Source organism: Aythya fuligula, chromosome Z (assembly GCF_009819795.1).
Source record: "Aythya fuligula isolate bAytFul2 chromosome Z, bAytFul2.pri, whole genome shotgun sequence".
NCBI classification, from domain to species: Eukaryota; Metazoa; Chordata; class Aves; order Anseriformes; family Anatidae; genus Aythya; species Aythya fuligula.
The window spans coordinates 49238477-49249634 of NC_045593.1; the positions used below are offsets into that span (position 1 = coordinate 49238477).

Consider the following 11158-nt stretch of genomic DNA (forward strand, 5'->3'; position numbering starts at 1 on the left):
AGAAGGGTAGATATATTGCAAATGCTGATTACATTCAACAATGCTGAATGTAATATTAATTTCATATTTTTTTCCTGGGAGTCATACCCACATTACCCCAGAACGCTCTTCAGCAAATATGGTGTTATCTATTAAAAATTACAGACACATACTAAAAAGAAATTTTCACTCTATTAGATAGACTCTCCAAGGGATTCAGTTGACTTCCAATGCTGTCTAAAAAAAAAGTAGTCATGCTCCCTCTGCATTACTTCTCTAGCAAACCATCAGAGGAAGAGCATATGCAAACATACAGTATGTTCTCTTCTTATATGTTATATATGCCACCAGAGAAAGCTGTTATATAATTCTTAACATTTAAGAGAAAAATATACTGAAGTCAAGGGAGAATGAAACCAAAAATGTTTTAGTGAGACAAAATACATATAAATGAGTAATAACTTCAAAATACCTTTAAATTCCTCACACATCCTCATTTCATAGTGTGCACTAAATTTGGGATTTTTATATGAGTAAGTAGATCATATTCAAGCATTCTTGTGTTTTGATAGGGGCAGCAAAAATGCATGATGCTATCATTATTTAAAACTGCTGAAAGAGAAAATCATATTTCTTCCTATATTGTAAAAAAACAGGGTGGGCCAATTTAAGTGAAGTGATTAGATCATGTTTTAACTACAGTTTATATCGGCACACAGGAAATATTGCTTTAAATAACAATTTTTATCTGTTCTATCTTGTGCTTTGTACTTTTCAAAAAATACTCATCCTCAGTGTTTAGTAGAAACACATTTAAATTATTAGTTACAAATAAGTCCTCTCAACATTCATATCATTAATTTGTCTTACTAAGATTCACTTGGTCTCTATAAAAAGTACTTAGAAAAACACATTTATTTGCATTATATATACACAATCACACACACACAAAAAATGTATCCAAATGTTCTTTTACATAACCAAAAAATACACCTCTGCATTGAGGAAGGGAAGAATGAAGAGAAGTTTTAAGTTTGTCTCACTTAACTCTCACTTAAATACTCAGATAAATCACAGCAGATGAGTTGACTGAGATGTTTGTTAATTGTACAATATTTTCTTAATCATAACAAGAATCCACAGTGAGTATACCATGCACAATTCTGGTCATTTCCATTGATCATATTTTTCAAGAAGCTGTTATGTGCAAAATCATACAGCTGTTATGTGCAAAATCAAAATTGAGCAGCATTTTTTAAAAGCACCTAAGCACTTCTCAAAATCCTAAGCACCTTCTTAACTCAAAGTGTAACTTCCAAAATCTTTCCTGCACTTCTTAAATTAGTACACCACATCTGCTCTAACTTTTTTAAAGACAGAAAAAGAAGAGAACGTAAACTATTCTGATTTATCAGCTAGCTCTTAAGTTTCGAGCCTCTGAATAAACAACCTCAAATTAGGCCAATTTGTTCTGCTCGTTTTATGTACAATAAAATTCTAACAGATGAGGTCAAAAAGCTGTCTTATCCCAAACTAAAAAGATAGAAAATATAAACATCAATAGTTATTCTAGTGGAAAATCTAAAACTTACAAATACTTGCATCACTTTCCAGTAAGTAACACTGCAACACATCAGTCAGGATTGCAAAGATATTTCTGTTAATTTCATCTACAACCTATAGAGCAAAAGCCCTAAATTAATTCAAATTTCTAATGGGCTTGCTACTGCAACTTGCCTAAAAGCTCTGAAATTCCAGTAGTGATAATACATTTCAGACCTAACAATGATAATCAAATACAATTTCAAATAGTGTAAAAGACAGGTCTTGTAAAAGACATAAAAAATAATACACTGACATTTAGCCACACACATACATAACTCTGATACTGCAAGCAACATGAGCTGCAACGTGTTGTTCAGAAGCATTTTATAACCATATTCAAATCCTACATGTTTTGTATTCTTGTTAAGTTCAAATCTGGAAGTTGGAAAGTCTTGAATAAAAAATTCAGTAACTGGCCCTTCCAAACACAGTCTCATTGCACTAGATGTTTAACAAGGTCCCAAAACTGTGTCACATGAGTCACTTGGAAGTGTTATGAAGCAGGGCATTTTGCTTCTCTGCCTGAAGGGTGAGATTTGTCTAGAGCTACAGGATACACAGCTCTGTGTGAGGCAGCTCCTGTCATTTTCCTGTCTCCCCAGAAGTCTCTGCTGTAGCGGCCCATGCAGCACTAGGGACGATGCATCTTCCTCCAAGCAGCTCAGACAGCCTGTGCATGGACAAGAGCATCACAGCAGCATCAGTGAGCACGGGCTTGCCTTGAAGGGCAGTCGGGGTAGACAGGGTCTGTCCCTGCGTGCGGTCAAGAAGCATGAAGTGGAAGAACGTAAAGGGGCAATGGCACTGGGGTCCCACTTGGGAAGGTCTGCATCATGAGCTGCTGGAGATGGGTACACAGTAAGTGAGAGAAGAGTGAAGGAGACCCCTGCGGCTTGTATGGAGTAAGCATCCTGATGGAACAGAGGTACTGCATGCTGTAAGCAAATAGAAACAGATGAACTTGACACATGGGGCGAGGAGGAGGGTGTGCACTAGCAGAACAGGGAAGAAGCAGACAGAGACATGTTTCTTCTTTTGCAAAAACATGTTCTGCTCTTCGTGCTGCTGAGGGAGGCATATGAAGCGTATGTCTCCTGGCTTACTTCTAGACCCTTGTTTTTCTCCTTTATCAACAAACAGTATCTGTTTCCATGTCCTCCTGAAAGACAAAACCAAAGAAAATTCCTTCTCTTTGAAGTGGATCTGTGAATTAAAAATAGTGATTGGTCCTTCCTTAAAATATCCAGAGCTGATTTACTACTCCAAATTGCACTCCAGGTTTTGGGGCAGTTTTAATGCCACATTTAACAGATTAGTATTTTCTGAAAACTAAAAAAACTGCAGGAAGAATTTTTCATCAGGAAAAATAAAAACAGACTAAGCTACTGACATGCCAAACTTTAGCTATCTCTGCAGTGTCTCTTCAAAACCTCCTCCAATTCTCTGCACAATCTACAGTATCCGAATTAAAAACGCACAGCAATGAACTTAAGATTGATACAATGTACAAAACACACTAATAACATTATAAAAGTAATAGTTGCTAGCCATTCAACAGCTGGAACACAGCACCAGTAACTCTATTACTAGCTGCCTAATGGCAGAAATAAAAGCCGTGACCTTAGGTAGTACTCAAGTATCTTCTACTGACTTGTTGGAAAAGCACAGACGAAACAAGCAAATCCACCCTCAAACATTCTGTTGAGTCTTCTTTGCTCCTGCCTTGCCTCCACCTAGGTTTAAAATAAGCTTGAAATTAAAATAAAAGTTTAAAACCAATTTCCAGTACCACAGTTGGCTGAGAAAACAGGGCTAGTCAAGTATTGTCTTTAAGGAACTGCAGAAGAGTTGGGAACAGAACAGTCACTCAGATAGAAGTGGACTGCAGGATCAGATTATGTTATCAACCTTATTGCCTCTTCTGAGCAATCAGATGAAACAGTACGTCAGTTTTCCTTTAAAAAAAAAAAAAATCTAACCTTTGAGCGAAAATTCAGTTTTAAAGTAACATCTCTGCATGTGCATACAAATCTGTATACATCTATGCCCAATTCAAAGATGCCTGACCAAGTTTGCAGATGGTCTCAAACAACTGTGTTGATGTTCTGAAAGATGTAAACCAAACCTTGAATCTCAACATATGGTTGTTCCACCTACGAGCCACCTGAAGAAATCTATACACCTCAAAAGGATAGTGCTCCACACTAGGGCCTTCTCCATACAAGTAAGTAGAACATCATGGCTCTAAAAATAAACCCTCAGGATCACAGAATATCCCAAGTTGGATGAGACCTACAAGGATCAGAGTCCAACTCCTGGTGCCACACAGGTCTACCCAAAAATTCAGACCGTACAAGTACAGTCTGAATGCTTCTTAAACTCTAACAGGCTTGGTGTCATGACTACATCCCTGGGGAGCCTGTTCCAGTGTGAAACAACCCTCATGGTAAAGAACCTCTTCCTGATATCCAATTTCATAACAGGAAATTAATTTTGTTAAACAGGACCTATCCTTCATGAACCCATGCTGGCTGTAACCTATGACCGCATTGTCCCCCAAGTGCATTTCAATAACCCCCAGGATAACCTTCTCCATAATTTTACTGATATGAGACTGACAGGCCTGTAGTTTCAAGGGTCTTCTTTCTTACCCTTCTTGAAAATTGGCACAACATTTGCCAGCTTCCAGTCTACTGGGACCTCTCCAGACTCCCAAGATCGTTGAAAAATAATTGAGAGAGGTCCCGCGATGACATCAGCCAGCTCTTTAAGCACCCTGGAATGAATCCCAGCCGGACCCATGGACTTGTATGGATCCAGGAAGAGCAGCAAATCCCGCACATGTTCAGGGTGGGTTGGGAGGTTGTCATTCCCACTGTCATGGTCCTCCAGCTCAGAGCACCCAAAGCCCATCATCAGCGTTGAAGACACAGGCAAAGAAGGCATTAAACGTCTCCGCTTTGACTATGTCCTTGTCAGTGAAGTGACCTTTCCCATCAAGTAGTGGATCTATGTTTTCTCTGGTCCTCCTTTCTCTGTTCACATATCTAAAAAACCCTTTTTATTGTCTCCCACAGACATGGCCAGCTTCAACTCTAATGGGGCTTTGGCCACACGAATTTTCTCCCTACAAACGTGAACAGCATCCCTGTATTCCTTCCATGTTGCCTGACCCTGCTTCCAGCAGCCATACACTCTCTTTTTTTGCCTAAGCTCCAGAAGATCCCTTGTCAGCCAATCTGGCCTTCTGCCCCTCCTGCTTAACTTTCAATATTTTGGAATTGCCTGATCCTGTGAAAGAAAGCTTACAACTACTCTTTATCCCAGGAAGCCCTGAGGTGGAAAAGACCCACAAGGACTAATTAAGGCCAATTCCTGGATCTGCACAGGACCACCCAAAAACCAAACCATGTGTCTGAGAGTTTTGTCCTAACACTTCTGAACTCCATCAGGCTCAGGGCCCTGATCCCTTCCCTGGGAGCCTGTTTCGGTGCCCAGTCACCCTCTCAGTGAAGAACCTTTCCCTAACGCCCAGCCTGGCACGCCCCCACAATGAAGCTCAATGCTGTTCCCTTGAGGTCCCATCACTGGTGGTCTGCCATTCCTAGCCATTCTGCACCCACATTTGCAAGTGACAGGTACCCACGGAGATCAAATCTGTCCAAAGGATAACACCTGTAAAATCTAGTAACCACCAAACCTAATAAGAAATACAAAGTGTTGTTGAGAACCATAGAATCATTACAGTTGGAAAAGATCACCATGAACAACTGGTCCAACCACCACCCTGCCACCAATGTCACCCACTAAACCATATCCCCAGTCACCACGTCCAACCTTTCTTTGAACATCCCCAGGGACAGTGACTCCACCACTTCCCTGGGCAACCCGTCCCAGTGCCTGACTGCTCTGTCTGAGAAGAAATGTCTCCTCATTTGTAATCCGAGCCTCCCCTGGCACAACTTGAGGCCATTCCCTCTGGTCCTGTCACTAGTTACCTGTGAGAAGAGGCCAACCCCCAGCTCCCCACACCTTCCTTTCAGGTAGCTGTAGAGAGCAATGAGGTCTTCCCTGAGCCTCTTCTTCTCCAGACTAAACAACCCCAGCTCCCTCAGCGGCCTCACACAGGCCTGGCGTTGCAGGCCCTTCACCAGCTTCGTAGCATTGCTGCGATGCGTGGGGCTGCAGATTAAACTGCAGCACTGACTTCTTAACCAGGGGGATTAACGCAAGCCTCCTGGCACAGCTGAGGACAACAAGACCATGCGCAGCTGACACCAACAGAAGCGAGGCGAAGTAACGCTGCCTAGGCAAGCAGCACCAGACGAACGCGGTGCTGGAGCCGCGCTCTGCAGGCACTGAAACGTGGCCGCAGCTCCTGCCCGGTGTCGGTGCCAGCCCGCAGCCGCGGCCGTCAGCCGCCCCCCGAGGCCGCTCGGCCCGGCCCGGCCCCGCCTCCGGTGGCGGCGCAGGGGTGACCCCGGCGGGAGGCCCTCACCGGGCCGGGCCGTGCCGTGCCGTGCCGGTGCCTCGCCACCTCGTTACCTCGCCACCGCCACCTCCCCCTCGTCACCTTTGTGCTCGTCGTCCAGGTACCGCACCCGCAGCTCCTCCTCTTCCTTCGCCTCCGAGCCGTAGCTCCTCCCGGCCGCGGCCCGAGCGCCAGCGCCTCGACCGAGGGGCGACGAGGAGGAAGAGGAGGAGGAGGAGGAGGAGGAGGAGGAGGAGGAGGAGGCGCCCAGCCGGAGCCGGAGCCGGAGCCGTCCCCTGAGGAGGCCCAGGCCGCCCAGCGCCGCCGCCGCCATGCTGCTGCCGCCGCCTCGCCGCCCGCAGCCGCCGGCCCCGCTCCCGCCGCCCACGTGACCGGCGGCGGCACGCACGGCACCCCCGCCCCCCCCGCCCCCTCCGCTCCCCAACAGCCGCCGGTGCTGAGGCAGCGGTCGGGCGGCGGCCGTTGGCGCTGAGGGGGCGAGGGGAGGGAGGCAGCGCTGAGCCCGGCGGGTGCCGGGGTGAAGGGGGGAGATGTGGCCCCTCTGAGCCTCCTTGTGTAAAAATAAAAGGTGTGGGTGGGAGCTGTGTCCCGTCAGCAGGCACAGGCGCAGCCCTTAGGACTGCTATGAGCACCTTTTCTGGCCGTCTCGCTGCTGAGCTTCATAAGTTCTTGAGGCAACGCCATAGCGTTTTGTTGAGCTGGGTGTAGATGCGTGAGACTGTGGGTACAGCCGTGCATCCAAATCCTCAGCTAAGACCTGCCAAAGGTTTAGGTACCTGCCAAACCCAGGGAAGTGGTGGAGTCACCATCCCTGGAAGTCTTTAAAAGACGTTTAGATATAGAGCTTAGGGATATGGTTTAGTGGGGACTGCTAGCATTAGGTCAGAGGTTGGACTCGATGATCTTGAGGTCTCTTCCAACCTAGAAATTCTGTGATTCTGTGAAAGGCTGAGCTGCCTGCCAAAGGCTGAGGTACCTGCAGCTAACCCAAGGCACTAACGAGGCCCCCAAGGCTGAGAAGTTTGTCTCCCTAATCTGCGTGTACTTTGACGAGTTGGAGCTTGAGTATTGAAAACGAGCCTTTTCCACACACACACACACCCCCCTCACCCCTGTCATCTTCAGCAGTCAGCGTTAGTGGTGAGCAGAGGCCTGATGGAGCCCCTGTGGCTGCTGCTGCCTTCCCCTCTATCCCGCATTGCTCGGCAGCCCCTCCGCTGCCTTCCTTCTGGGGAAAGGGACGGCTGGAGATAACGTCCTGCCTGCTCTTGTAGAGCACCATGAAGGGCAAACGGAGGGGGAAACAGGCTATCACCTCACATTTATAATGTTTTACTATTTAAACAGGACCATAGCTTGCGATTAGCAGCCTGTTTAAGTAGTGCCTGCAGTACTCTGAAGACTTTTCCAACACAAAGGAATAATGAGTGCATGTCCTGGAAATTTTGTTCACAGCCAAGGAACATTTTATTTTATGAGAATTAATTTTGAAAGATAACACCCAATTATGTCAGTGGAAACTGAGAGGCAGCACTGTTCTAAAAGACACAGGATAAGATAAAAAGACATTAAAAACAGAACTTGATTCAGTACAGTACCATCGTGTTGCCTTGTAGCTGAAGGCAGACGTGTTGTCCCTGCACAGCCGTCATTTGCAGGCGTTTCCAGACTCCTTGACTCAAGGACTAGCAAACACTTTCCTGAGCAGGGGTCAGCATATGGAATCACACCTAATAGCCTTGTATCCCTTGTACAAACACCCACAATCACAATTAAAACCCAAACAATTTTTAAGTTCAGTTTTCTTTTACATCATCAATGTTTGATTTTACTTTCTTAGCACATGAAAAGATATTTAATTTTTATTATTTTTTTTCTGAAGTCTCTATCATCTACATTGCTAGAATGTGTTTACATTCAGATAAAAGTTTAATTTCCAATGACCTCTTTAGTGCTTTTTGAAAACAGAATTGTTGAGAAAATTTGAACTCTACTTAGAGTGTTTTTTCAAAAAATCAAATTATAAGGTGCTAGCAACATAAAGATGCCTGCTGGAATAGGTCATGCCGTTCTTTGAACCGTGTCTCTGTGTTAATGCTTAAAACTGCATGATACATAAATGTGTTTTATTTTGGTGGTTTAGGAGTACATTGCATTTTGCAATACTGTATGCTCAGTTCCTCCCATTGCACTGCCATTCGAGCATGAATTGGGACTCTTGGATGGAATCAGAATTTTCCATATTCTTGTTCCCTGTTTTTTCACTGTGGTTTAGTTATACCAAAACAGCTTTAAAAGTCAAAGTAGGACATGGAAAGCACATTTAGTTACGGAGGGGAAGAATATTGACATGCAGATTGTTATGTAAATCATGTATACTAAAAAGAAATAAAACTGGAGCAACCAGATCAAAACTGTTAAGTAACTGCCTAAATTACATATGACATTGCCTGGTAACCTGATCACCTCTGCTCACAGAAATCCAAATATTGATACTTGGCGATGGGTAAAATAAATAGATTGAGCATGGTTGTATAAATCTTGACTCAGCCTCCCTCATGCCCAGAGAAGCAATGTTAGCATGAATGAAAATGGAGCCAATATAGATGGAGGATAGCCCAGCAATTCTCTGCATTCAGCTATTACTTGTAATAGGATCAGTCAATCATAATCTAAGCGGGGGGAAAGACTCGAAGGTCCTTCACCCTTACTTAATTTTGTATTTGGAATTTCCCCGGAAAGCCCATTCACATCAGGTAGCAGCTTCTCGCCGTGCACAGAACTGAGAGTGAAAAGAGAAATGTGCAGCCCCCTTTTCAGCTTCACACGCAGCTGTTGTCTGAAAATAGCATGCAGGTCCAGAAATTAGGAAGCATCCTGCATGGTTAGTGGAGAGAAGTTTCTTACAAATGTAATTCCAGGCACTTCGGTGCAGGGCTTCTGCCATGATTCACTCTCTTAATTAAGTATAATGGAAGAAAGTGGCTTCCAGACTTAAGATCTAAATTAGGTAGCTAAAATCAAGGAGAGTGAAAGTACTTGTGGATGTTCAGTTAGGCATTTAGTATTATTAAAAATAATGATAGATCATTTGAAATGAGACAGGAAAAATAATTGCACATGTATTTATACTAATACATGACTTTACAAGTAACAATGAGAAGATGCACACAATGTGTACAGTAAGGCAGGAAAAATGATGGAGAAAAAAGAAACTCAGATAGGTCTGAGTTGCTTAAGTTGCTCTTACATTATAGAACATGATGTGTGAGGAATAGTTTCATTTCCCTTAGGTGACCGTATCAGTGGTAGTGTGTAGCTAAAGTGAAAAGTGAACATGTTTTACAGAGAAAAAAAAATAAAAAAATAAAAGCACCAAATTTCTACTGTTCATGGTAAATCATGTCTTTTTGCAAGCTGTAAATTAATTGTCTCTGTAAAGTGACTGTTGATGTTTCAGGGTAAGATCCATTAGCTACCTCTTTTTTTTTAAGTTGGTTTACAAAGGTTATTCCAATATCATGCCACCTGCAAGGAGATCTTTTCTCTAATTTTCACCTATTTGCTTTTAATTAAGGGCAGGATTTTACTGTTTATTATGTTGTGCAGTTAGCACACTTTATTGCATTTCTAACTTATTTTAAAACCTTTTGGTCATTATACTATTAATGCACAAGCAGTACACAGCACATTCTCTTTCTGGCACCAAGCCTATTCAATATGTTTCACAGGCAGCTGTTTCCTTAGATTGTCTATTTTCTTTCTGCTTAGTGCAGCTTTAGGATTATAAAACTAAGACACGCAATGTTTTCACAGCTTACTTTTCCTTTGCAGAAATTATTCTTGTTAAACTCAGCCTACCTGGGTACGCTTGCAAGTCTGCTTACATAGTGCTTGTTACCTGGTTCCAACAGTTATTGATGAAAAATGTGCCTATGTGTCTGAGTCATGCCTCAAAATGCTGCACAAGTTTTGTCTCTGCATTCCTGCCTCCTCCATTTATTTGTGTTTGTACTCTTGTATCTTAAAACTGGAGGCAGCTGTATTGGGTTGATTTAGTGGACAAGTGCCTGGCATATGTGAGCCACTTAGACATGAGTCATAGAATGGCTTGAGTATGGAAGGGACCTCAAAGATTATCTAGTTCAAACTCCCCTGCCATAGGCAGAGATCCCACCCACGAGATCAGGGTGCTCAGGACCTTGTCCAACCTGGTCTTGAACACCTTCAGGGACGGGGCATCCACAGCCTCTCTGGACAATCTGTTCCAGTGTCTCACCACCCTCAGAGAAGATTTCCTCCTAACACCTAATCTAAATTTCCCCTCTTTTAGTTTAAAATCATTTCCCCCTCATCCTATCATTATCTGACTGAGCAAAGAGCCATTTTCCTTCTTTTTAAAGCCCCCTTTGAGTACCGAAAAGCCACAATGAGGTTACCCTAGAGCCTTCTCTTCATTAGGCTGAACATCCCCAGCTCTCTCAGCCTTTCTTCATAGGAGAGGTTCCAGAGATCAGAGGCTCCAGCCCTCTGATCATCTCTGTGGCCCTCCTCTAGACCCATTCTAACAGATCCACATGCTTCTTGTTCTGGGAGCCCCAAACCTGGACACAGCACTCCAAGTGGGTCTTCACAAGAGCAGAGCAGAGGGGGGCAATCACCTCCCTCTCCCTGCTGGTCACTCCTCGCTTGATACAGCCCAGGACGCAGTTGGCCTTCTGGGCTGCAAGAGCGCACTGCTGGTTCACGTTGAGCTTTTCATCCACCAGAACACCCAAGTCCTTCTCTGCAGGGCTGCTCTCAGTGAGTTCTTCTCCCAGTCTGTGCTCTTGTCTGGGACTGCCCCAGCCCAGGCATGGCACCTTGCACTTGGACTTGTTGAACCTCATGAAGTTCACATGGGCCCACTTCTCCAGCCTGTCCAGGTCCCCCTGGATGGCGTCCCTTCCTTCTCTTGTATCAACTGCACCACTCAGATTGGCGTCATCTGCAAATTTACTGAGTGCACTCAATCCCACTGTCCCTGTCATTGACAAAGACATTAAACAGTACCAGTCCCAGAACAGACCCCTGAGGTACACC

General features: G+C 44.3%; 1 protein-coding gene across 1 annotated transcript in view; it reads right to left on the reverse strand.

Moving 5' to 3' along the window:
• AUH (AU RNA binding methylglutaconyl-CoA hydratase) overlaps positions 1 to 6392 on the reverse strand; it is a gene marked incomplete at its 5' end in the record, with an annotated part of 112150 nt that extends 105758 nt beyond the window's left edge. Inside the window, one exon of the mRNA XM_032206067.1 lies at positions 6158 to 6392. Within this exon, the coding sequence (XP_032061958.1) occupies positions 6158 to 6392 (235 nt within the window). The remainder of the gene's footprint in view (positions 1 to 6157) is intronic.
• Between the last annotated feature and the right edge of the window lie 4766 nt (positions 6393 to 11158).